Here is a 26,993-nt window from a genome sequence, read left to right on the forward strand (position 1 = left end):
CATTAATTTATCTGTTGTTAATCCAATCTTACATTTTACTTTGTTGCTAAAACCCCTGCAATTCATTTCAATGTCCTTAACATTCATAAATTTTGCAATATTTCTGCAAATAAATTTTAAATTTCTTCCAATCTTCCTCCACCGTCTCCTCTCCCTGGTCTCGGATTCTGCCAGTCATTTCCGCCATTTCCATGTAGTCCATTAGTTGCATCTGCCAATCTTCCAAGGTGGGTAAATCTTGTGTCTTCCAATGCTTTGCAATGAGAATTCTTGCTGCTGCTGTAGCATACATAAAAAAAGTTCTATCGCATTCTGATGCTGTTTACTCCAAACCAGAAGATGACTGTGTAACAAACACACCCTGAGGGACAGCTCAGTTGGTACAGCATGAGACACTAATCTCATTATCCACATTTCTATGATGCTATGATCTGGAGCACTTTTAAAGCACATGACCCCTCAAAAAGAATTCTGGGAAATGTAGTTTACCCCTCACAAAGCTCCCATTCCCAGCATCTTTAACAAATCTCAGTTCCCAGGATTCTTTGGGGAATGTCGTGCACATCAAATGTGTTTTACATGTGCTGGCAAAGTGTACACAGCCAGAGGAAGTTTGGGATCTTATTGTATGCTCCTTTCCTTCCTTACATCCTTTGTGTGTTCAATGGCACTCAGAAGACCAGCTTCATTGGGTTAACAGATGCCTCCACATGTTTCATTTATTATTTTGTTTCAGAGCTTTTCATTTCAATACTACAGCCTGAAGAAAAGGTCTGCCTAGTTCTTCGGCTTGCTTTTTGTATGTCTAACATTTACTGATCTAACAAAGAGGTGAAGCTTCTTGATCAAAGATTGCAATCGGCCTCTGCATTGCTTTATTGGAACGGGAGGAAGAAGAAGAAGAAGAAGAAGAAGAAGAAGAAGAAGAAGAAGAAGAAGAAGAAGAAGAAGACAGCTATTTTTTTTTATCCTGTGAAAGCAATGCTGCTAACTCAACAATGAAAACTACTGGTGTAGCAAGGGACATTCTGCTGAAAATTACTGATTAAAAGTTGGTCATAGGTTATTTATCCTGTGAAAGCAATGCGGCTAAGTCAACAATGAAAATTGTGGGGCATCAAAGGACATTCTACTGCAAGTTATTGATTAAAAGTTGGCCTTAGGTTCACTGCCTTTCTCTCTCATTTCTTCAGAGTATTTAAGCACTCCCCTCCTATCGTGCCATCAGAAGTCATTTTATTGGAAACACCAACTTCATTTTTCTCACTCTTTTGCCACTAGACTAGAGTGTTGATCAGTTTCAGCCTGCAGAACTGAACAAGCACAGAAGCAGGAAATGGCGCTTAGCAAAGACCGTGGAATTACAATGAATGATGGGAACAAGATCCCCATACTGGGATTTGGAACCTATCCCCCAGAAGCTGTAAGTAAAACATTTAACTCTCACGATTGTAGTAACTTGTTTTTGAGGAACCAAATGCCTGCCAGCTGCAGGGTGCTTCATACATTGCAAAGCACAGCATGCGATGCCTCACGTGATCTGAGAAGCCAATTGTGCATGAGAACTTCTTGGGTCACAGCAGCCAAGAATACAACATAAAGCGCTGCTTTGACTCTCGAAGTGTTCAGGAACAAGGTACAACTGTAGCTGTTAGAATCAAATCACCTGACATATAGATAACCTGTCTGAAGGTAAAACTGAAGATTAAATTCCACGCACTAATCCATGGGTAGGCAAGCTAGGGACCGGATCCAGCCCAATTGCCTTCTAAATCCAGCCCGTGGACAGTCCGGGAATCAGTAGAATGTGCCCTTTTATTTAAAATGCAACTCTGGGTTATTTGTGGGGCCTGCCTGGTGTTTTTACATGAGTAGAATGTGTGCTTTTATTTAAAATGCACCTCTAGGTTATTTGTGGGGCATAGGAATTCGTTGATTTTCCCCCCTACAAAATATAGTCCAGCCCCCCATAAGGTCTGAGGGACAGTGGACCGGCCCCCTGCTGAAAACGTTTGGTGACGCCTGCACTAATCAATGTTTTGTAGCTGAGAAACAGTTTCCAGTGTGAATTGCTGCAGGGTTCAAAGTCCCCAGTGCAATATTTCTAGTGATATTTTTAAAAAATATTTCTATATTTTTTAAAAAATATTTCTATATTTTTAAAAAAATATTTCTATCTTTTTTAGAAAAATATTTCTATAGAACTGTAAGTGCCTACTATTAGTTTTGTTGGGAGTAACAATATTATCAAAACTCCCCAGGCATTAGCTAACTATTCTGGACACTAACAATAAATATAGAATCAATTCTTTATCCAAACCATCTTCATTTCTTTCATTCCATATCACCAGCAATGCAAATGAAGGGATTGGTGTCGATTCTTGTTAATTTAATTTCCAGGAACATCATGAACTTACCAAATAAAAGCTACCACTCGGTTTTTGAAGGAATTTTCCTTCTTCCATTTTTCCAATTCCTATGTCTCTCCACTCACATATAAAGCAAGGCTAGAATCTATTTTATAGAAAGAGATACATGCTGACGAAGAGACTTTCTCAAACCCTTCTTGGATATCTCTCCTATTTCACAAACATTTAAACCAGTTTTTTAAAAAGAGCGTTCTACAAACTATGTCTCAACAGAGTTCCACTGTTTGAACCAAAATAACTGACAAGTTAATTGATTGCTCATTTTCAATCCTGCTTGCCATTCGGTGGCACAATGTTATTTCGAATAATACAATGCATATAAATCACTTTTTTTATATGGTTTTTCTTTCTTTTTATTTGATGTGTCTAGACCCAGCCTAGCTGAGTCCATGGGACTCAATCTAGTTTGACAAAGCGTGTTCTCCTTCATGGAGAGCACGTGTTGCGGTGGGGGCCGCCAGGACACTCCAAAGTTGGGGGCGGGCTAATTGGTCATTGGCCACTGATGCGATTGGGGCTTCCCTTGTTGTTGGGAAGAAGTTAATGTTGCCATTTGTTGATTGACAGCCAGAAATGCTAAAATTCCTTGCACGAGGCTAGGGCTTCCTCTTTTTGACAGTGCATCGGATTACCCGTCCCCCCCCCCCTCCCTAGAATTAGGGTTGTTCGCTTTGACCTTGCTATGCCTGTCATGGGGTCGTCTGCTCCTGGGGCAGGGGCCTGGTAGGAATTTTGTCCATCTGGCTGATTGGCTGGGGCCATTTGGTTTTTGCCTACTGCGTAGCAAATCGTCACAACTTGTAAGGTTGCGGTTAGGCATTGGTTTATGGTTTGGTTGGTTGAGGGGCAGTGGTTGAGTGCCTGCCCTTGGTAGGTTGAGTGCCTGCCCCTCTAATGCTGCTGCTGCAAGGGATTCCGTTAAAGGAATTGGGAGCTAACTATTGCTTGTCCACTCTGTCAAGGGGGCTCGGGCCATAGCAATGAGCTCCTGGTTGCTTTGGGGTGAGGGCAGTTTCCCTGCTCCGCGTAACCCCCAAGTGTATTCCCCTATTCTGACTTTCGCATCGTGCGGAATGTCAGTCTGTCCCCCATGGTGGGGGCAGATAGTCGCAACCAATGCCTAAGCAACCACTCACAAATTTGTATTTCAATAAAGTTGTGGCCAAAATTATGCCAAAAATCTTAAACAAAAATTCTGTGTGATATGTGAGTTATTGGGGTGGCCCTGGGGACCTCGACACGCAATGTCTACCAACGCTCAAGGTTACTTAAAGGTACTCTTTTATATTAATTTCTCCACTGAAGCAGAGACATTGACTAAATTTTTCCCCTTTTCAACTGGCAAGTGTGAGGAGGCTACAAAGACAGCAATAGAATTCGGCTTCCGTCTTATTGATAGCGCATATGTATACCAGTCTGAGGAGCAAGTTGGGCGGGCTGTTCGTGCGAAGATTTCAGATGGAACAGTAAAAAGGGAAGACATTTTCTACACCGGAAAAGTGAGTGAGTTTGGCAAAAAAATTTTAAAAAATGAGTAAAATATAGTGCCTTCATCATGATGCAATTTCACAGACATTATTTAACAAAATCAGAGTAAAATGCCTCTCCCTATATAAACCTACCCAGATTCTGCATTCATCCTCTGAGGCTCTGCTTTGTATGCTTCCTCCATGTGAGGCTCGGAGGGCGGCAACACGAGGACAGGGCCTTTTCTGCATGGTTCCCCATTTGGGGAGTGCTCTCTGCAAGGAGGTTCATTATACACCTCTAAGCGCCAGGAGAAAATGTTGCTCTTCAACCAGGCCTTGGGCTGATTCATATTCTACACCCTTTTTAAACCTGTTTGTGGGAGGAGGGATGACAGTTCTGTTGCTTCTGTTTTGACTATTTATTTGTGCTTTTATCTTGTGAACCACCCTGAGATGTTTTGATGAAGGGCAATATAGAAATTTAATAAATAAATAGTAAAATATTATTTATTAGCAATAATTATTTTTTAAATTATTTCACCTACTTCACCACAGCAATTCAGAATATTCTTCAGAACAATATTTGAGTTTGCCCTTAACACTGTGCACACCAGAATAGCCATCTGCCACAGCTAAATTGTCCCAAGGCCCATAAACTCTATATTTTTGACAGCTCTGGAGTACCTTCCACCGCCCAGAGCTGGTTCGGAAATGCTTAGAAGAATCGCTGAAGAAACTCCAGTTTGACTACATGGATCTGTTCATAATTCACAATCCATATTCTATGAAGGTAAATCATTATTGATGTCATAATGAAAGTATTGAGTACAATATTTGAATTGGCGGTCGGGGGAGATCCTACTAAAAATATTTGATTCCCTGAAGGAACATTGGGAATTGTCATTTCCTAGAGATGCTGACAGTTCTCTGCTATACCATATCTCAATCAAAGAATGATCGCTCCCAGATTTTGGGGGAGAAACATGCCAGTTAAAGAAAACCTTTGCATATCATGATTACATTAACCACATAGGCATCATAAGAAAGAAATTGTTTGCAGAGCAGGACTTGGCGAGGCAGCAAGGGAAGAAAGAAAATGGGTTGGAGAGATGGGGAGACAGACCTGTGCTTGTGATTTGAGTTTCCCACAGATCCCTGCACTGTGATATCAGCCCCTGCAGGGTGAACTCCCTTTTTTATCACTGTCCATTAGTATTAGATAGTATTACAGAGATAAGAGAACTTGTAGGCCCAACCTGCACTTATTCCCTCCACCTCCTTCTTTTCCAGCCTGGACCAGATTTCTTTCCTAGGGGAGAAGACAAAAAACCAATTTTTGACAACGTAGATCTTCGTCAGACATGGGAGGTAGGTGCCTAGGATTAGCAAATCCAGCCCTTGAGTCATTCAGATGCTGAGCACAGTAGCCTTCCACCAGAGGAGGCATGTCCAGAACAATGACTCACACAATGGCTCCTATGAGAGCTGGTGAACTATAAGACTCCAGTCTTAATCTGGAAAAAGGTGTGGTCCCAGCTATCCAACAAACACCACTCAACAAACATGTTGTGCTTTCTTTGCCAGGCAATGGAGGCGTGCAAAGATGCCGGCTTGGTGAGGTCCATCGGAGTGTCCAACTTCACTCGTAAGCAGCTAGAATTGATCCTGAACAAGCCAGGATTGAAATACAAGCCAGTGATAAACCAGGTAAAGTGTGATTGACCTCTGTAAGGGTTTGTTCCAAGTGTTGCGTGGCGAGGCCCTGGGCCCCGCAGTTCCCTTAGATAATAAACCCACAGACACAAATATTTTGGGTTAATGGTATAAATTAGGCTACAACTTTATTGGTTACAGATTTCAGCGGTTTTGCTTAGGCACTGGGTAAAACCAGACCATATCCTGACTCCTGCACATCCGCAGGAAGCCTCTTAACAGTAAACCACTGTTAGGGAGAGCCCTATGATGTACATCAATAGGGTCCCTGATGGGGTCATGGCATTGCCGTAGCCCATGCCCAGGCTTTGGACAGTATCCACACACCCAGATCCCTTTAACAGGGTAACTTTAATGAGGAGGGGCAGCAACCTCACCTCCCATGAACAAGGCTTAACCAATGCCTAAGTTGTGACGATGGCTACAAGGCAGGGGAAAACCAAATGGCTGGTGCCAATTTGCCAAGTGGAAAAATTCCTTTTGTTGTTGTTGTTTAGTCGTGTCTGACTCTTTGTGACCCCGTGGACCAGAGCACACCAGGCACTCCTGTCTTCCACTGCCTCCTGCAGTTTGGTCAAACTCATGCTGGTAGCTTCAAGAACACTATCCAACCGTCTCGTCCTCTGTCATCCCCTTCTCCTTGTGCCCTCCTTTCCCACCATCAGGGTCCTTTCCAGGAAGTCTTCTCTTCTCATGAGGTGGCCAAAGTATTGGAGCCTCAGCTTCACGATCTGTCCTTCCAGTGAGCACTCAGGGCTGATTTCCTTCAGAATGGAGGAAAAATTACTACCTGGCCCCAAAAATAAGGCGGCAAGGCAGAAGTCATGCAACGCATAAAAAGAGGGCGGGTGAGCTGGGAGATCCAATGAGGAGGCGAGTGGAGGCAGCCCCCCCCAACTGTGCCGAGGTTTAAATGGCAAGCAGCCACGCCCCTGGCTAACCCGATTGGTCAACCGGGGGCGTGACATGGCTGGGAGTCCCAATGTCCCGGGCAGCATCCCTCCGCCCACTGCCAGGTCACAATAAGGTCCTGGATGCCCTCCCACAACTCTGTCCCTGGGGGAAGAGGAACGGTTTGTTGAATGCTTATTTATTTCGGGGGTTTTGTGGGAGGACCTTTGATTTGACGAACACAGCCAGTCCCTGAAAAAGCTTGCTTAAGGCTACAAGGTTGCAGATCCAGTCACAAGAAGATATGGTTATGAGTTGTGGGGTGGACTCCCTTAAATTCCTGCAACTACTAATGGTACAGATAGTCCCACTTGAATCATGGCTTTTTTGTACCCTCTGCCCAGCCTTGATGCACTATCCAATTCATATATGGCAGTAGAGGGTGGTGAGGGGGGGAATACAGTCCCCCCCAGACAATTAGTTCTCATGTCTTACCCCCATACTTTCCGCCATTGCTGAGCCACAGGGGTGACACTTTTCACATACAAAATGCATTTACACAGAGAAGATTATTGAAAACGATACCATTACTTCCTTACATGTGGAATAAAAGTGCCCCCTTTGAAAAGTCTTATGCCTCCCCCCCCCCCGGTGCCGATTTTATTTTCTGATGTCTCCACTGCCCAATTTGATTGGAAATTTCAGTTTATTGAGACCCTGATAAAGCAGAGTCCCAGAACATCTGCTCAGCTTGGTGGAAAACCAGGTAAATCCCCCATCAGACCTTTCTGCTCAACGTAGAAAATGCAGAGACTGAGTGGGCAGAAATAGAGACACTGCAGGCAGGACAGAGTGCCCAGGATAATTCTTCTTTGGGTATAATGGCTCAACAGGGCAGGAGTGACAGGAGATTGAGGGGGAATAAGCCCTGTCCCCCGTGTTCAGCTAACACACATTTCACGGATGAGGAGCGTGGCAATGGAAACCACAAATGCAAGAATGGTCCTCTAAAGATTCTGATGCATCAGAAAACACAACACACTTTAAGAATGGTAACAGCCTGATATTTTAAGAAATAATAGCATGCTTCTGCTTTTGTCTTTCCTTTATTTCACGGTAATTTTGTTTCATCTGAATTCTCACTTTGGGGTTGTGTTGGGGGATTTTGAATCCACAGGTTGAATGCCATCCTTATCGGAACCAAAGCAAGCTGCTGGCCTTCTGCAAGTCAAACAATATCCTCCTGGAAGGATATAGTGTCCTGGGATCCCAAGGGGACCCAAGATGGTAAGAGTTGAAGCCAAAACGTTTGGGGACCACCTCAGGCACCACCTAGGCCCACTATTCCCCAGCATCCAGATCAGCTCTTGAGGCTGCATTCTGGGTCCCACAATTAATAAAGATCCTCATGGGGGATACCAGCACCAGGGCCTTTTATGTAGTGGCCCCACATTTTGAGAAATCATTCCACAAAGAGATCTACAAAGCTCTTCCCCTCCCATTTTAGACATTCTCAGAAACCTTCCCACTTTCTCCCAAACATATGTTTTTAAATGTTGCAGGCAGGGGGCCATTTAATAATTTCTGCGTCTGAAATTTTGTGCTGTTTTTAAATCACATTTATATTATGTTTAACAGTGCTTTAAGCAGTAGAATGGCAGGGATGAAAGGGCCTTGCACCCGGCCTTGCATTTCAATAATTATAGCATTTCTCTAATGATTATTTTTCACAAGTGGGACCAGCAACAAAACTTTGCAATACTGAATTTTCCTGTTCTGGCCCAGTGAGCCGTGCCTTCTTCCAGGACACTCCATTACATTTCACCTCCCTCCCCAATGCTCCATATTTTCTCTCCAACAGGTACTCGGGATTCTTAATACACTGAGCAGACACCATCCCCATTGGCCTGTTGGGGCTTTGCTTTTCTTTCTTAGTTTTTTCCCCCTAAGTACATTTTTGTACTTATGAAAAGCTTGGGGTTCCCTAAAGCCTGCTGAGACCCTTCTTTTGTTTATGTATAGTCCCACTCAGACTGCGATTTATGGTGGAGAACGGGATGCTAAAAAATTATATTAATTCACATCAACCAACCAAGCAAGCAAACAACCAACAGTTAAATGCAAAATATTTATTTAGATTTATATACTGCCCCTCATCACCACCCATCTGAGGAGTCTATTCCATTGTTGAACAGCTCTTACAGCCAGAATGTTCTTCCTAATTTTTAGTCAAAATCTCCTTTCTTGTAATTTGAATCCATTGATTTAGCTCCTACCCTCTGAAGCAATAAAAAACTAGCGAGCTCCATCTTCCATGAGGCAGCCCTTCTGATATTTAAAGATGGTTATCACATCACCTGTCCGTCTACCCTTCTCCATGCTAAACATTCTTAGCTCCTTCAACCATTCCTCATGTGGCTCAGGTTCCAGATATTTTATCATTTTGTTCGCCCTCCTCTGCACATGTTCCAGCTTGTCAATATCCTTCTTAAACTGTGGAGTCCAGAACTGGACACAGTATTCCAGGTGAAGTCTGACCAAAGCATTATAGAGTGCTGCTATTACTTCCCTTGATGGGAACACTATACTTCTGCTGATGCAGCCTAGAATAGCATTAACTTCTCTTCCTGCTGCATCACACTGTGACTCATGTTAAGCTTGTGGTCTCCAAAGACCCCTAGATCCTCTTCATATATACTGCTGTCAAGCCAAGTGTCCCCCATCCTATATTTGTGCATCTTGACACCAGAAACACACCTTCTCTCCTTATTGCTCTCCAACAGGTGCAATACAGACATTCCTCCCCTGCTTGAAGACCCTCTGTTGGTTTTGATCGCCAAGAAGCACAACAAAACCCCAGCTCTCGTGGCTATTCGCTACCAGCTGCAGCGTGGCCTGGTGGTCCTAGTGAAGACCTATACCAGAAAGCGAATTGAGGAAAACACCCAGGTAAAGCAGTAAATATTAATCCATTTAAAAAGAATACCGAAAAAGCAGGTCATTTGGACACTGTGATCTCACGGGTCACATGACACATGCAGGAGTACGGGAGGGAAGATGCACATCTTGGTTTGGGGACTCAAGAAGTTGGAGGAGTTTCCAGCAGTGAGTATTCAGAAGAATCACTGCCTCAGACCGTGAAGTCAGAGTGCAACCATCATGACTAGCTTCCATTAGTATTCTTATCCACCATGAACTTGTCTAATGTTTAAAGCCATCCAAGTTGGCGGCTGTCACTGCCTCCCATGGGAGCAAGTTCAGTAGTTTAACTATAAACTGCTTAAAGAACTTCATTCGCTGGACTATGACTTCCCTCATCCCTGGCCCTTGGACATGATGGCTGAGTCTGATGGGGAGTTGGAGTCCATCCACATCTGGGGGGCCACAGTTTCCCCACTCCTGTTCTATTGCAAACCTACATTACTATGCATATAAAATTCCCTCAATGGGAGGACATCTGGACTGAAGCTGTTGAATGAAGGAATTCAACTTTGGAAGGTGGTAGCAAAGTTCATAGAATCATAGAATCATAGAGTTGGAATAGACCACAAGGGCCATCAAGTCCAACCCCCTGCCAAGCAGGAAACACCATCAGAGCACTCCTGACATATGGTTGGGTTGTCAAGCCTCTGCTTAAAGACCTCCAAAGAAGGAGACTCCACCAGCAAATTGGCAAATTGGCAGCAAATTCCACTGTCAAACAGCTCTTACTGTCAGGAAGTTCTTCCTATGTTTAGGTGGAATCTTCTTTCTTGTAGTTTGGATCCATTGCTCCGTGTCCGCTTCTCTGGCGCAGCAGAAAACAACCTTTCTCCCTCCTCTATATGACATCCTTTTATATATTTGAACCTGGCTATCATATCACCCCTTAACCTCCTCTTCTCCAGGCTAAACATGCCCAGGTCCCTTAGCCGTTCCTCATAAGGCATCGTTTCCAGGCCTTTGACCATTTTGGTCAAAGTTCCCTTTGGTATCTCTGTGGCTGGAAAAAGGTGCACAGTTCTGAGGTGCAAAAAGAAGACATGAGTAAAAAGCACATCAGCATTATTTTTTTTTCTCCCCCTGACAGGCATTTACTTTCCAGCTGTCTGAGGAGGATATGAAATCCATTGATGGCCTTCACAAAAGCATGAGCGTCATAAAAATGGATATGTAAGTCATATTTAAATAGTGTGCATATGGATACATAAAAGTGGCTCACTCAAGAATTGATACTGCGAGAGCAAAAGGAAGAAGAGATCTGGCATCCATCTCTTCTCTTCATAGAAAATAAGGTGAAATTATACAAGGAATTACTGTGGAGACTTTGTACCAAAGCCCCATGCATTGTTGGAGTGGGGCGCATTTTGAATTTCAGCCTCCCAGATAGTCAGCAGGGTGGGCATTGGGTGGCAAACTCGGGGAGCTTACAATGCACTGTGTGAAATGGTCTCATGCAGTAATGGCTGGCAACAGATCAATGTGTGTTGCTTGTGCATCTTCCACACCCCTGGGTGTTGACTCTCTTTTCTTTTGTTTCAGATATGCTGGTCACCCACAGTATTACCCACCAGATGTGGAATAAGGACCCGTCCCCCATCTCCAATTTATCCCCTTCTGAACCTGGGTCCTTTTCCATGGAAAACAATGGGCAAATCTGTGAATATCAGTTCCTCCCAGCAATCCAGCAGCTCATTTTCCACACTTCAGTTATCCATATCACAACATCAGTTTGGGATTTTTGAAAATCTCATGAAAATTCATCATTGTAAATTTCTCCAACCATACACATTTTTCTTTGTGCTTTTGGCTAAAATAAAGCATGTTTGCATGGTGTTTTCACTGATATATGTTCTTTAATGCATACTTTACCTCACTATATGCATTTTTGTAATGGTTCTGTACCGGAACAACTGCATCACACAATACAGAGAATTGCCACTTTCTCAGCATAACTGAGAAATTTCGATATGCATTTCAATTTGCATATTGGTTCAAGAAGTGTGAGCTGTGTAGTTTGTCATTAAAATGTGAACAAAATTGAACTCCTCCTCCATCCCTAGTTCTCCCTAATGTGTCAAACAGCAGTTTCAAGGGGGTGATTTGTATATTGAAAATAGCACAAGGGAGGAAGATTAACATTCATAAAAAGAAGCAGCTGCATAGCCTGAGATTTATTGCCAAGATGATTTGAAATACCTTCAGAAAATAAGAAGAGCCTGCTGAATCACGCCAGTGGCCCATCTAGTCCAGCAACCGGTTCTCACATTGGAAAACCAGATATTATTATTATTATTATTATTATTATTATTATTATTATTATTATTTATACCCCACCCATCTGGCTGGGTTTCTCCAGCCACTCTGGGCGGCTTCCAATGAAATATTAAAATACAATAACCTATTAAACACTAAAAGCTTCCCTAAATTACAAAGTCGCTGCTTCCACTTCTGAGGGAGGGGTGGGCAGGAATGACCATGGCTGGCTCTGAGGTTCTCTGCTGGCTGTGAGGAGGAAAGAGAACTGGGTTTCATTTGTCTGCCAGCACAACCTGAAATGACTTTCGACTATGTTTTTCTGGTCACTCTATTTCACAGCAGATGATTGTTATACGCATGCATTTTATCCTCTGGAATCTGTAACAATATTCAAAACGTCCTTGCTGAAATCATTTGTTGCTATTTGCTGTCTCCCACTCAGACCCTGCTTTGCGTAACCTGAACCCTCCAGTAAAGGCGGAGTCTGTGGACACTTTTCCTTTTAATCTGAATTCAGGGTGAGCATTGTGCACACGGCGCCATGTTCCACATCCTTTATCCATGCTAACATTTCTTATGGTGCATTGCATTCTGACGGTGTTTACTCCAAACCAGAAGATGACTGTGTAACAAACACACCCTGAGGGACAGCTCAGTTGGTACAGCATGAGACTCTAATCTCAGCGTTGTGGGTTTGAGCCCCACGTTGGGCGAACGATTCCTGCATTGCAAGGGGTTGAAATAAATGATCCTCACTGTCCCTTCCAAATCCACATTTCTATGATGCTATGATCTGGAGCACTTTTAAAGCACACGACCCCTCGAAAAGAATTCTGGGAACTGTAGTTTACCCCTCACAAAGCTCCCATTCCCAGCATCTTTAACAAATCTCAGTTCCCAGGTGTTATGTACTGAGTGAATAGGATACAAACTGCAGCAGTCTGATTGGTCCTAGAACAATAGGATTCAGAATGCAGCAGTCTGATTGGTCCTAGAACAATGCAGCAGTATGATTGGTTGGCAGGAACCACCCAATCATGCTCCAGATATAAGTGAATCCACAACCTGATTGGCTTACAGTAGAATTCCAGAGTTAACCAATCATGTGCAGCCCATTGTGTAAATAATGTATATAAAGCAGATACTTTGAGGGGACATCGATTCATTCCTCCTCCCCACTATGAGCTGAATAAAGAGCATGAAATCACTTTGCGACTCTGAGTATATTTCACTGGCGACGAAGGTGGGATCCCGCTGAGCTGACTGCCACACACAGCACCGCAGCACCGCCACCTGCCGCACCGCTGCCTCGCACCGTGTATCCAGGCTTCAGCTCCGGGACACAAGGAACTCAGAATGGCAACCGACTGCAGCTTCTCGCCGTTCAACCCAGCATCTGGAGACTGGGAAGCGTACGCCTCCCGTTTCACCTTCCTTCTAGAAGCCAAAGGGATCACCGATGAAGAAGACGCCAAGAAGAGGGCGATATTTTTCAGCATCTGCGGAGAGGAGACATTTGAAATCGCTCGGGCTCTCCTTGCACCTGAAGACGTCGCTACTGTTCCATACAAAACAATAATGGAACAGCTGAAGGGGCACTTTTCGCCGCAGCCCTCAGTGGTGGCTCGTCGAAATGCCTTCTACGCAAAGCGGCAAGCCCCTGGGGAAACCATAACTGGGTTTGTGACCTCTCTCCGCCAAGCTGCCCGGTTCTGCAACTTCTCAGAGCTGGAGAACATGCTTCGTGGCCGCCTCGTCGGTGGCCTGAAGGATGAGAAGCAGCAACGACGCCTCTACGCCAAGAAGGACCTAACGTTCCAGGTCGCTCTGGAGGAGGCCCTGGCAACGGAAGCTGCCAAGAGGTCGACGCAAGAGGCACGGCTGAGCCTGCCACCCCAACCGAGGGTCCACCATGAAGACCTCACCGACGACTCAGGATCTGGCAGGGAGGAGGTGCACCGAGTACAGCAGTGCACTCAAGCAGCCCACATACCACAGCTGCCTCGACGAGAAGGAGGGAACTGCGCAAGCTGCGGGGAAAGACACGAGAGGAGGACCTGCCGTTTCCGCAACGCAGAGTGCAGGCAGTGCAGAAAATTGGGACACATCGCCCGGGTGTGTCGAGCTCGGCCCACCCGACGCCAGGCATCAGATGACCAATCCAAGAGCCCCAGGTCCCGGGGCCCAACGCACCAAGGCAACTCTACGGAGCTCACGGACTTCCAGGTATACTAGTTGCCCCACCCCAACGTAGAGAAAATTTATGTAGAGGTACAGATAGAGGGGGCCCCATGCCACATGGAGCTTGACACAGGTTCAACTCTATCCATAATCTCGGCAAGGACCTTAAGGAAACTGTGTCCTACTGGGGGTCCCAAACTCAGGCCGGCCCCATTCACCCTCTGGGACTTCCAGAAACGTAAGGTCCCCACAATGGGGGTGGGGACCTTCAGGGTGCAATACCGAGGGCGGACGCGGCAACTGGACTTGCTCGTGGTCAAGGGCCCCTACATTAGCTTACTGGGATTGGCATGGTTTGGACCACTGGGGCTAGCCATCACCGGGGTGAACCACACTACCTTACAAGTGGACGTGGACACCATCTGCAAGGAATTTCCAGGGGTTTTTGATGGGAAATTGGGACAGTATACGGGCCCCCCCCATTGCTCTACAGCTTGACCCCGCAGTACGACTGGTCAGGCTCAAGGCCCGCCGGGTCCCGTTCGCCCTGAAACCCCGTATAGACAAGGAATTGGACCGGCTCGTGGAGCAAGGAGTGCTGGAGCCGGTGCCTAATGCCCCCTGGGAAACCCCAATCGTCACACCCGTCAAGCCTAATGGTTCGGTCTGCATCTGCGCAGACTACAAATGTACCATAAACAAGGCCCTCACGGCCCATGCATACCCAGTGCCAGTGGTCAGCCATGTCCTTGCCACCCTGGCTGGGTCGAAAATTTTTGGCAAGCTGGACTTGGCCCAAGCATATCAACAGCTGCCAGTAGATGAGGCCACAGCAGAGGCACAGACGGTTGTGACGCACAGAGGAGCGTTCAGGGTAAAGCAGCTGCAATTCGGTGTCAGTGTGGCACCAGGCATATTCCAGAATCTAATGGACTCGCTCCTTAAAGGGATTCCTGGCGTCATCCCCTTCTTCGATGATGTGTTGATTGCCGAGCCCACACCAGAGGAGTTTGAGGACCGCCTCCACACCGTTCTGCACCGTTTCCAGACGGCGGGTCTCAAGGTGAAGCGGGAAAAATGTCTACTAGGAGTGCCTCAGGTGGACTTTCTGGGATTTATGGTGGACGCAGAAGGGGTCCACCCGACTGGGGACAAGGTACGGGCCATTTGTGATGCCCCAGCGCCCAAGAGCAAGACTGAACTTCAGGCCTTCTTGGGACTATTGAACTTTTACCATTCCTTCCTTCCCCACAAGGCAGTGGTAGCGGAGCCCCTACACAGACTCCTGGACAAGCGGGCCCCTTGGGTGTGGGGCCAGCGCCAGGAGGCCGCATTCCAGGCAGTCAAGGACTTGCTTGTCTCAAACTCGGTCTTGGCACACTTCGACGAGAGGCTGCCGGTGGTGCTAGCATGCGACGCCTCGCCCTATGGCATTGGCGCTGTCCTGGGACACCAACTCCCAGATGGAAGAGAGGTACCGGTGGCATACTTTTCCCAGACACTCAACGCAACCGAGCGGAACTACTCGCAAATAGACAAGGAGGGTCTGGCAATCGTGAAGGGAGTAAAAAAATTCCATGATTTCTTGTACGGGCGGCCCTTCACCGTGGTGACTGACCACAAGCCGTTGCTTGGCTTGTTTGCCCCCGAAAAGCAGACCCCCCAAGTGCTGTCTCCTCGCGTCCTCAGGTGGTCAATTTTCCTTGCCAGCTACCAGTATGCACTGATTCATCACCCGGGGAAGACAATGGGCCATGCGGACGCACTCAGCAGGCTACCACTACCGGAAACAGGCCCCGACCCAGCACCTGCACAAGAGGTTATGAGCCTGGAGCTGCTTCCCGACCGCCCCATTCAGGCAAAAGAAGTTGCACACCATTCCAAGAAAGATAGGGTCATCTCCTGGGTCCTGGACTGGGTGTGGAGGGGATGCCCAGCAGCAGCCCTGGGCCAGAATTCGCTGACTACACAACCCGCAAACATGAACTGTCGGCCCACAAGGGGTGCCTGTTATGGGGAAGCAGGGTCGTTGTTCCCCAGCCCCTCCGCAAAAGGGTCCTCACAGCCCTACACGAGACACACCCAGGGGTAGTAAGAATGAAGGCCCTTGCCAGGAGTTATGTGTGGTGGCCAGGGATCGACAGAGAGATAGAGGCCTGGGTCAAACACTGCCAGGCCTGCCAAGAATCCCGCCCAGATCCCCCAAGGGCCCCAGTCCAGTCCTGGGAGTCCACCCGAGCACCATGGTCACGCCTGCATGTGGACTTCGCTGGCCCCTTTCAGGGGAAAACATTCTTCATAGTGTTGGACTCCTACACCAAATGGCTGGAAGTTGCACTGATACCGTCCACTTCCACGTCCACAGCCATCCGGGTACTACGCAGGCTGTTTGCAACCCACGGGCTCCCTAACACTCTCGTCTCAGACAACGGGACTGCATTTACATCAGGAGAATTCCAAACCTTCACAGCGCAGAACGCCATCCGCCACATCCGTTCGGCGCCATTCCACCCTGCCACCAATGGCCAAGCAGAACGCATGGTGCAGACCACCAAGGACACCCTTCGCCGCATGACGCAAGGGGATTGGGAGTACCGCCTTGCCACATTCCTCCTAGCACAGCACAGCACCCCCAGCTCAACGACTGGCCGGAGCCCCGCTGAACTACTAATGGGTCGGCGCCTTGCAATCAGATTGGACTGCCTTCACCCCGATAGAGCTCAGGATGAGGTAGTGGTGGGGGAAGGCAGGAACCCCTGGACCTTCGAGGCCCAGGACCCAGTGTACGCAAAGAATTTTGGGTCAGGCCCAGCATGGGTACCCGCCACAGTCACCAGGGTCACTGGCCCCGTGTCGTACGAGGTGCTAATGGATGGGGGGCAATGCTGGCGCCGCCACTGCGACCAGATACATCGATGATTCCCAGGAGAAAACCAGGAGGAGGAAAGGTCAGAGGAGTCCCAAGGGAACAGAGGGGCAGTGAGGCCCATAGACCAGGAGGGGCCAGCAGGAGAGGCAGAATCAGTAAATACAGAGAGGACCCGTGAGGCCAAAAGGACACCGGAACCAGAACCATGACTGAGCGAGCCGGTTGCGCCAGACCAAACAGGCCCATCACAGCCAGCATCCTTGGAACACGAGCCAGAACCTGAACCCCGGACCAGGGAACACCACAGGCCACAATGCACACGTAGGCCGCCGGCGTACCTCGAGGACTATGAATGCGACCTCCCGGGCAGGACTGGAACTTAGAGGGGAGGGGTGTTATGTACTGAGTGAATAGGATCCAAACTGCAGCAGTCTGATTGGTCCTAGAACAATAGGATCCAAATTGCAGCAGTCTGATTGGTCCTAGAACAATAGGATTCAGAATGCAGCAGTCTGATTGGTCCAAGAACAATGCAGCAGTATGATTGGTTGGCAGGAACCACTCAATCATGCTCCAGATATAAGTGAATCCACAACCTGATTGGCTTACAGTAGAATTCCAGAGTTAACCAATCATGTGCAGCCCATTGTGTAAATAATGTATATAGGCAGATACTTTGAGGGGACATCGATTCATTCCTCCTCCCCACTATGAGCTGAATAAAGAGCATGAAATCACTTTGCGACTCTGAGTATATTTCACCAGGATTCTTTGGGGAATGTCGTGCACATCAAATGTGTGTTTTCACTTCAATACTACAGCCTGAAGAAAAGGTTTGCATAGCTTTTAGGCTTGCTTTTCCTATGTCTAACATTTACTGATCTAACAAAGAGGTGACGTTTCTTCATTGAAGGTTTCAATAAGCCTCTGCATTGCTTTACTGGAATAATAATAATAATAATAATAATAATAATAATAATAATAATAATAATAATAATAATAATACAGCTATAATGCTGCTAATTCAGCAATGAAAGCTTCTGGTTTAGCAAAGGGCATACTGCTGAAAATCCCTGATAAAAAGTTGGCCAACGTTTCCCCGCCCTTCTCTCTCATTTCTTCAGGGTATTTAAGCACTCCCCTCCAATCGTGCCAACAGAAGACATTTTACAAAGCTACCATTCCCATCATCTTTAATAAATCTCAGTTCCCAGGATTCTTTGGGGAATGTTGTGCACATCAAATGTGCTTTAAATGTGCTGGCAAAGTGTACACAGCCAGAGGAAGTTTGGGATCGTGTTCATACGGTCCTTTCTTTCCTTACATCCTCTGTGTGTTCTTCTGGCCCTTGGAACACCCAGCTTTCAGGCCTTCATAAAACAGCTATTTTTTATCCTGTGAAAGCAATGCTGCTAAGTCAACAAGGAAACCGCTGGTTTCCTTGTGGACATTCTGCTGAGGGTTACTGATAAAAGGTTGGCCATAGGTTTCCCCGCCCTTCTCTCTCATTTCTTCAGGGCATTTCCTTAGACAAGCCCCTCCTATCGTGCCAACAGAAGGCATTTTATTGGAAAGAGGAACTTCATTCTTCTCACTCGAGTTTTTCCTACAAGAGTGTTGTTCAGTTTCAGCCTGGAGCCTAGAACTGAACAAGCACAGAAGCAGGAATGGCACTTAGCAAAGACCGTGGCATTACAATGAATGATGGGAACAAAATCCCCGTATTGGGGTTTGGAACCTATACCCCGGACACTGTAAGTAACACATTTAACTCTCAGATTGTTGTAACTTGTTTCTGAAGAGCAAAATGCCTGCCAGCTGCTGGGTGCTTCATACATTGCAAAACATCGCATGCAATACCTGACCTGATATGAGAAGCCAATTGTGCATGAGAACTTCTTAGGTCACAGCAGCCAATAATGCAACAGGTCCCTTGCAGCACATAAAGCGCTGCTTCTCGTTCAACAAGGGTCCTCCGCCAGCAGATTCAGGAGCAAATAATGTTTTGTGCAAGACTTGGCTGGTTTGTAGCTGAGAAACAGTTACCAGTGTGAATTTCTGCAGGGTTCAAAGTCCCCAGTGCAAAATGTCTAGTGATATTTTAAAAAAATATTTCTATAGAACTATAAGTGCCCACTATTACTTTTATTGGGAGTAATACTATTATCCAAAATCACCAGACATTAGCTAACTATTTTGGACACTAACAATAAATATAGAATCAATTCTTTATCCAAACCATCTTCATTTGGTCCATATCACCAGCAATGCAAATGAAGGGATTGGTGTCGATTCTTATTATATAATTAAATAAATTTCTAGGAGTATCATGAATTTTCCAAATAAAAGCTACCACTCAGTTTTTTTGAAGGAATTTTCCTTTTTCCCTTTTTCCAATTCATATCTACTCCATTCACATATAAAGTGAGGGTAGAATCTATTTTATACAAAGACATACATGCTGACGAAGAAACTTCCTCAATCCCTTCTTGGATATCTCATCTACTGTCTTTCACAAACATTAACAGATTTTTTAAAAAGAGCATTCTACAAACTGTATGTGTCAACAGTGTTCCACTGTTTAAACCAAAATAACTGACAAGTTAATTGATTGCTCGTTTTAAATCCTGCATGCCATTCAGTGGCACAATATTATTTGGCATAATACAACGCATATAAATCACTTTTTCGCATGTTTTTTTCTTTATTTTTATTTGATGACTCAGGTCTAGTTTGACAAAGTCCACCGACAATAATTGTTACTTTGATATAAATTTCTCCGCTGTGGCAGAAACCTTGACTAACTTTTTCAACTTTTCAACTGGTAGATTCAAAAAAGCAAGTGTGAGGAGGCTACAAAGATAGCAATAGAATTCGGCTTCCGTCATATTGATGGCGCATATGTATACCAGACGGAGGAGCACGTTGGGCGGGCCGTTCGTGCGAAGATTTCAGATGGAACAGTAAAAAGGGAAGACATTTTCTACACTGGAAAAGTGAGTGAGTTTGGCAAAAAAAATTACAAAAAATGAGTAAAATATAGTGCCTGCATCATGATGCTATTTCACAGACATTATTTAACAAAATCAGAGCAAAATGCCTCTCCCTATATAAACCTACCCAGACTGCATTTATCCTCTGAGGCTCTACTTTGTATGCTTCCTCCATGTGAGGCTCGGAGGGCGGCAACACGAGAACGGGGCCTTTTCTGCATGGTTCCCCATTTGGGGAGTGCTCTCTGCAAGGAGGTTCATTATACACCTCTAAGCGCCAGGAGAAAATGTTGCTCTTCAACCAGGCCTTGGGCTGATTCATATTCTACACCCTGTTTAAACCTGTTTGTGGGAGGATGGATTACAGTTCTGTTGCTTCTGTTTTGACTATTTATTTGTGCTTTTATCTTGTGCTTTTTTTCTTTGTGAACTGCTCCAAGATCTTTTGATGAAGGGCAATATAGAAATTTAATAAATAAATAGTAAAAATATTATTTATAATCAATAATGGTTTAAAAATTGCTTTACCTCACCACAGCAATTCAGAATACTCTTCAGAACAATATTTGAGTTTGCCCTTAACACTGTGCACACCAGAATAGTCATCTGCCACAGCTATATGGTCCCGAGACCCAAAAACTCTATGGCTGTGTGAAAATATAAATATATTTATAATTTTGACAGCTTTGGAGTACCTTCCACCGCCCTGAGCTGGTTCGGAAATGCTTAGAAGAATCACTGAAGAAACTTCAGTTTGACTACATGGATCTGTTCATAATTCACAATCCATATTCTATGAAGGTAAATCATTATTTATGTCATAATTGAGTACTTGAGCAAGTATTGAGTACAATATTTGAATGGGGGTGGGGAGGGCCTGTTAAAAATATTTTATTCCCTGAAGGAACATTGGGAATTGTCATTTCCTAGAGATGCTGACAATTCTCTGCTAGAACATATTTTAATCAAAGAATGGTCGCTCCCAAATTTTGGGGGAGAAACATGCCAGCTAAAGAAAACCTTTGCACATAATGAGTACATTAACCACATAGGCATCATAAGAAAGAAATTGTGTGCAGAGCAGGACTTGGCGAGGGGGCGAGGGAAGAAAGAAAATGGGTTGGAGAGATGGGGAGACAGACCTGTCCTTGTGATTTGAGTTTCCCACAGATCCCTGCACTGTGGTATCAGCCCCTGCAAGGTGAACTCCCTCTTTATCCCTCTTGAATAAACAAGAATGTGAAATGTGGTGCTTGTGATTTGAGTTTCCCACAGATCTTTACACTGTAGTACCAGCCCTTGCAAGTTTATCTCCCTTTTTCTATCACTGTCATTGGTATTAGATAATATTACAGAGATAAGAGAACTTCTAGTACTGAAATGACTTATTCCCTCCGCCTCCTTCTTTTCCAGCCTGGACCAGATTTAATTCCCTTGGGAGAAGACAAAAAAATGATTTTTGACAACGTAGATCTTCGGCAGACATGGGAGGTAGGTGCCTGGGATTAGCAAATCCAGCCCTTGAGTCTTTCAGATACAGAGCACAGTAGCCTTCCACCAGAGGAGGCATGTCCAGAACAATGACTCACACAATGGCTCCTATGAGAGCTGGTGAACTATAAGACTCCAATCTGACTCTGGAAAAAGGTGTGGCCTCAGCTATTCAACAAACACCACTCAACAAACATGTTGTGTTTTCTTTGCCAGGCAATGGAGGCGTGCAAAGATGCCGGCTTGGTGAGGTCCATCGGAGTGTCCAACTTCACCCGTAAGCAGCTGGAAATGATCCTGAACAAGCCAGGGTTGAAATACAAGCCAGTGATAAACCAGGTCAAGTGTGATTGCTTTTTTTAATGGTTTCTCCAAGCACAGTTGAAAGCTTCTTTATTTAAGCTCTTTTGTGAGAGGACCTTTGTTTGGACGAACACAGCCATTCCCTTGAAAAACTTGCTTAAGGCTATAAGGTTGCAGATCCAGTCACAAGAATATATGGTTATGAGTTGTGGGGTGGACTCCCCTAAATTCCAGGAACCAGTAATGGGTTCTCATTTAATCAAGACCTCTGAATCCTCAGACAGAAGAAAGTGTGGAGAAGTCCATAATGTTTGAAACAGGCATCTCAGGTAGAAGGAGGTCTGCAAGCAGTCAGGGCCCACACAGCCTCTTGTGGGGACTCTGGAAGTTCTCAATTAGGGTGCGAAGGGCTTTTGAGTTAGGCATCTGGGCAAAACTGCTGCGCACAAGCAGCCCTGATTCACTTGGGCACTGGTGTATATCATATAACCTATACTCTGGTTTCACCTCAGATCCCCCCCTATATCATATAACCAATGAGACCCTGATAAAGAAGAATCCCAGATGATATAGAGCAGGCTTCCTCAAACTCAGCCCTTCCAGATGTTTTTGGCCTACAACTCCCATGATCCCTAGCTAGAAGGACCAGTGGTCAGGGATTATGGGAATTGTAGTCTCAAAACATCTGGAGGGCCAAGGCTGAGGAAGCCTGATATAGAGGCATCTGCTCAGCTTGATGAAAAGCCAGGCAAATCCCCCATCAGACCTTTCTGCTCAACGTAGAAAATTCAGAGACTGAGTGGGCAGAAATAGAGACACTGCTGACAGGACAGTGTGATCAGGATATTTCCAACAAGGCTGGAGTGACAGGAGATTGTGGGGGAATAAGCCCTGTCCCTCATATCCATCTAATACACATTTCACAGGTGAGGAGTGTGGCAATGGAAACCACAATTGCAAGAATGGTCATCTAAAGATTCTGATACATCAGAAAGTAAAACACACTTTAAGAAAAGTAATACTGGGATATTTCAAGAAATAATAGCATGGTTCTGCTTTTCTGTCTTTCCTTTATTTCACGGTATTCTTTGTTTCATCTGAATTCTCACTCTGGGGCTGTGTTGGGGGATTTTGAATCCACAGGTTGAATGCCATCCTTATCGGAACCAAAGCAAGCTGCTGGCCTTCTGCAAGTCAAACAATATCCTCCTGGAAGGATATAGTGTCCTGGGATCCCAAAGGGACCCAAGATGGTAAGAGTTGAAGCCAAAACATTTGGGAACCACCTCAGGTACCACCTAGGCCCACTATTCCCCAGCATCTACACCAGCTCTTTAGTTTGCATTCTGGGCCCCACAATTAATAAAGAGCATCGTGGTGAATACCAGCACCAGGACCTTTTCTGTAGTGGCTTCTCAATTGGGGAAATAATTCCACAAAGAGATCTACAAAGCTCTTCCCCTCCCATTTTAGATATTCTCAGAAACCTTCCCATTGCTAAAGTGTTTATATATATATATATAACTGATTGACTTCTCCCAAACGTATGTTTTCAAATGTTGCGGGCAGGGGGCTATTTAATAATTTCTGCTTCTGAAATGTTGTGCTTTTTTAAAATCATATTTATATTATGTTTAATGTTGCTTAAGCAGTAGAATGGCAGAGACGAAAGGGCCCTGTATCCAGGCTTACATTTACTGTAAATAATTATAGCATTTCTCTTTTTACATAGCTTGTTTTGTATGTCTCAGAATTTTAAATTGTATTGTTTTTATCTATATTGGAAGCCACTTAAATGCTTATTTTTAACAAGTGGGACCAGCAAGAAATATTGAGTTCTCCTTCAAGACAATGAGCTGTGCATTCCTCCAGGATCCTCCATTTCATTCGAACATCAACTCTCCAGCGGGCACACAGGATTCTTTGGGCCTTTCTTTCCTGCCTTAGGTGTCCCCCTCCCAAATACTGATTGTACTTTGTATTAATTTTAGAGTGAGATTTATATATTCTGGACACCAGAAACACACCTTCTCTCTATGTTGCTTTCCGGCAGGATAGATCAAAACACTCCTGTCTTGCTTGAAGACCCTCTGTTAGTTGCGATCGCCAAGAAGTACAACAAAACCCCAGCTCTCGTGGCTATTCGCTACCAACTGCAGCGTGGCCTGGTGGTCCTGGTGAAGACCTACACCAGAAAGCGAATTGAGGAAAATGCCCAGGTAAAGCAGTATTTATTAATCCATTTAAAAACAATACCGAAAAAGCAGGTCATTTGGACACTGTGATCTCACGGGTCACATGACACATGCAGGAGTACGGGAGGGAAGATGCACATCTTGGTTTGGGGACTCAAAAAGTTGGAGGAGTTTCCAGCAGTGAGTATTCAGAAGAATCACTGCCTCAGACCGTGAAGTCAGAGTGCAACCATCATGACTAGCTTCCATTAGTATTCTTATCCACCATGAACTTGTCTAATGTTTAAAGCCATCCAAGTTGGTGGCTGTCACTGCCTCCCATGGGGGCAAGTTCAGTAGTTTAACTATAAACTGCTTAAAGAACCTCATTCGCTGGACTATGACTTCCCTCATCCCTGACCATTGGACATGATGGCGAAGATTGATGGGGAGTTGGAGTCCATCCACATCTGGGGGGCCACAGTTTCCCCACTCCTGTTCTATTGCAAACCTACATTACTATGCATATAAAATTCCCTCAATGGGAGGACATCTGGACTGAAGCTGTCGAATGAAGGAATTCAACTTTGGAAGGTTGTAGCAAAGTTCGCTTTGCTTTCTCTGTGGCTGGAAAAAGGTGCACAGCTCTGAGGTGCAGAAAGAAGACATGAGTAAAAACCACCTCAGCATTTTATTTTCTCCCCCTGACAGGCATTTACTTTCCAGCTGTCTGAGGAGGATATGAAATCCATTGATGGCCTTCACAAAAGCATGAGCTTTTTAAAAGCGGAAATGTAAGTCACATTTATATAGTAAGCATATAAATACATAAAAATGGTGCACGCAAGAATTGATACTGCAAGAGCAAAAGGAAGAAAAGATCTGGTACCCATCTCTTCTCTTCATAGAGAATAAGGTGAAATTATAGAAGGAATTACTGTGGAGACTTTGTACCAAAGCCCCATGCATTGTTGGAGTGGGGCGCATTTTGAATTTCAGCCTCCCAGATAGTCAGCAGGGTGGGCATTTGGTGGCAAACTCGGGGAGCTTACAATGCACTGTGTGAAATGGTCTCATGCAGTAATGGCTGGCAACAGATCTATTTTTGTTCCTTCTGCATCTTCCAGCCCCTGAGTGTTGACTCTCTTTTCTTTTGTTTCAGATTTGCTGATCACCCACAATATTACCCACCAGATGTGGAATAAGGACCCGTCTCCCATCTCCAATTTATCCCCTTCTGAACCTGGGTCCTTTTGCGTGGAAAAAAATTGTTCTAACTAGGGATGGGCAAATCTGTCAGTATCAGTTCCTCCCAGCAACCCAGCGGCTCATTTTCCACTCTTCAGTTCCTCACATCTCCACATCAGTTTGGGAATTTTGAAAATTTTCTTGAAAATTCATCATTGCAAATTTTTTCTACCATCCACAATTTTCTTTGCGCTTTTGGCTAAACTAAAGCATGTATTCTGTAACTGAACAACTGCATCACAAAATTCAGAGAATTGCCACTTTCTTTTGGATAACTGCATTTCGATTTGCATATTGGTACAAGAAGTGTGAGCTGTGTAGTTTCTCATTAAAATGTGAACAAAATTAACTCCTCCTCCATCCCTAGTTCTTTCTAATGTGTCAAATAGCAGTTTCAAGGGGGTGATTTGTATATTGAAAATAGCACAAGGAGGGAGGATTAACATTCAAAAAAGAAGCAGCTGCATAGCCTGAGATTTATTGCCAAGATGATTTGAAATAACTTCAGAAAATAAGAAGAGCCTGCGGAATCAGGCCAGTGGCCCATCTAGTCCAGCAACCTGTTCTCACAGTGGCCAACCAGATATAATTATTATCATTTATTTATTTATTTATTTATTTATTTATTTATTTATTTATTTATTTATACCCCGCCCATCTGGCTGGGTTTCTCCAGGCACTCTGGGCGGCATCCAACGGAATATTAAAATACAATAACCTATTAAACATTAAAAGATTCCCTAAGCAGGGTTGTCTTCAGATGTCTTCTAAAAATCAGGTAGTTGTTTTTCTCTTTGACATCTGGTGGGAGGGCAGGACATGATGGGAAACTTCTAAATTACAAAGTCGCTGCTTCCACTTCTGAGGAAGGGATAGGCAGGAATGACCATGGCTGGCTATGAGGTCCTCTGCTGCTGTGAGGAGGAAAGAGAACTGGGTTTCAATTGTCTGCCAGCTTGACCTGAAATGACTTCTGACCGTGTTATACGCATGCATTCTATCCTCTGGAATCTGTAACAATATTCAAAATGTCCTTGCTGAAATCATTTGTTGCTACTTGCTGTCTCCCACTCAGCCCCTCCAGTAAAGGCGGAGGCTGTGGACACTTTTCCTGTTGCTTGTACATCTTCCACACCCTGAGTGTTGACTCTCTTTTCTTTTGTTTCAGATTTGCTGGTCACCCACAGTATTACCCACCAGATGTGGAATAAGGACTCGTCTCCCATCTCTAATTGATCTCGAATTCTTAGGAACCACCATAGTTCCATTGCACTCACAGTATCAAAAATATGTTTCAGCAAAAGTTAAATCTGCTCTAACAGAGCTTTGCAAATGATTCCTGACTTTAATCTGGACGTAAAGGAGAAATAGGGAAATACGAGGAACCTTGTTGTTGACACTTTCAGAGCTACCAGTTTCCACTGCACACATATTGGTTTAATAAGCATTCCCTCTGCTGGAGTGGCAAATTTAGAAGTGTGGAAGCTTATAGGCACATCCATATGCACTGTCCAGAAATGCAGGCAACTGTGTTAATCCTCATATACACCAGCATGCATACACCCCAAAAGAGCTTCAGTATATAGTATAATATTTCATTAGGATCTGCTGACAGTCATATAACTCTATTGAATTTTAAACAGATTGAGCTTTAATCATCTTCAGACAACTGACAGGCAACCCATAGATTTCATGTAGAAATGCATACAATTTTGCAAAAAAGCATTACCATTTAAACCTCTATCGTGAAGCCGTAACCTCATTAAAGAAAAGAAAGTATACAGCCTCTGCTACATTGTTTTTCCCATTCTCTAATTTATTCTATGCTAATCTATTGCATCACAAACAAAAGAGAATTCTGAAACCCTTTCTACCACATCACTAACTTGTCAGACCATGAAAGCTCCATCAGTTATCCGATGACTTCATCTGATGAGGCCATTGCTGTTACGATATTGAAGCAATGCAGCCACGAGCTACTGCTAGCTTGAAAG

At 44.8% G+C, this 26,993-nt stretch overlaps 2 protein-coding genes across 5 annotated transcripts; both read left to right on the forward strand.

Moving 5' to 3' along the window:
* The first annotated feature begins 1,028 nt into the window (after positions 1 to 1,028).
* LOC308595758 (aldo-keto reductase family 1 member C3-like) lies at positions 1,029 to 26,778 on the forward strand. 4 transcript variants are annotated; one of them, XM_081210450.1, is made up of 10 exons: positions 1,029 to 1,051; positions 18,266 to 18,544; positions 19,619 to 19,786; positions 20,468 to 20,584; positions 21,197 to 21,274; positions 21,491 to 21,613; positions 22,721 to 22,830; positions 23,631 to 23,796; positions 24,463 to 24,545; positions 26,168 to 26,778. In XM_081210450.1, exons 2-10 carry the CDS (start codon positions 18,458 to 18,460, stop codon positions 26,208 to 26,210), a joined length of 975 nt encoding a protein of 324 aa, XP_081066576.1. In that variant the 5' UTR covers positions 1,029 to 1,051; positions 18,266 to 18,457; the 3' UTR covers positions 26,211 to 26,778. The 4 variants fall into 4 exon arrangements, with proteins under 4 accessions (XP_081066576.1, XP_081066573.1, XP_081066574.1 ...); XM_081210447.1 differs by lacking the exon at positions 26,168 to 26,778 and adding an exon at positions 24,914 to 25,346 and having other exon boundaries at positions 1,034 to 1,051; XM_081210448.1 differs by lacking the exons at positions 1,029 to 1,051; positions 26,168 to 26,778 and adding exons at positions 1,093 to 1,152; positions 24,914 to 25,346.
* Positions 1,217 to 11,526, forward strand: LOC308595764 (aldo-keto reductase family 1 member C3-like). The gene is made up of 9 exons (XM_081210459.1): positions 1,217 to 1,423; positions 3,776 to 3,928; positions 4,572 to 4,688; positions 5,189 to 5,266; positions 5,483 to 5,605; positions 7,680 to 7,789; positions 9,286 to 9,451; positions 10,572 to 10,654; positions 11,024 to 11,526. The coding sequence occupies exons 1-9, from the start codon at positions 1,337 to 1,339 to the stop codon at positions 11,064 to 11,066; spliced, it is 960 nt and encodes a 319-aa protein (XP_081066585.1). The 5' UTR covers positions 1,217 to 1,336; the 3' UTR covers positions 11,067 to 11,526.
* Positions 26,779 to 26,993: the final 215 nt, after the last annotated feature.

This window comes from Podarcis bocagei (assembly GCF_964188305.1).
Source record: "Podarcis bocagei genome assembly, chromosome: 10".
In the NCBI taxonomy this organism is placed as follows: domain Eukaryota; kingdom Metazoa; phylum Chordata; class Lepidosauria; order Squamata; family Lacertidae; genus Podarcis; species Podarcis bocagei.

What these genes read in the sequence shown, in the direction of transcription:
- LOC308595764 (XM_081210459.1), top strand. Translation starts at nt 1,337, where the DNA reads ATGGCGCTTAGCAAAGACCGTGGAATTACAATGAATGATGGGAACAAG. An exon ending in ACAATCCATATTCTATGAAG is followed by an intron (nt 4,689 to 5,188) that starts GTAAATCATTAT and finishes CTTCTTTTCCAG; the next exon opens with CCTGGACCAGATTTCTTTCC. An exon ending in TCCCAAGGGGACCCAAGATG is followed by an intron (nt 7,790 to 9,285) that starts GTAAGAGTTGAA and finishes GCTCTCCAACAG; the next exon opens with GTGCAATACAGACATTCCTC.
- LOC308595758 (XM_081210450.1), top strand. Translation starts at nt 18,458, where the DNA reads ATGGCACTTAGCAAAGACCGTGGCATTACAATGAATGATGGGAACAAA. An exon ending in ACAAGCCAGTGATAAACCAG is followed by an intron (nt 21,614 to 22,720) that starts GTCAAGTGTGAT and finishes TTGAATCCACAG; the next exon opens with GTTGAATGCCATCCTTATCG. An exon ending in AGCTTTTTAAAAGCGGAAAT is followed by an intron (nt 24,546 to 26,167) that starts GTAAGTCACATT and finishes CTTTTGTTTCAG; the next exon opens with ATTTGCTGGTCACCCACAGT.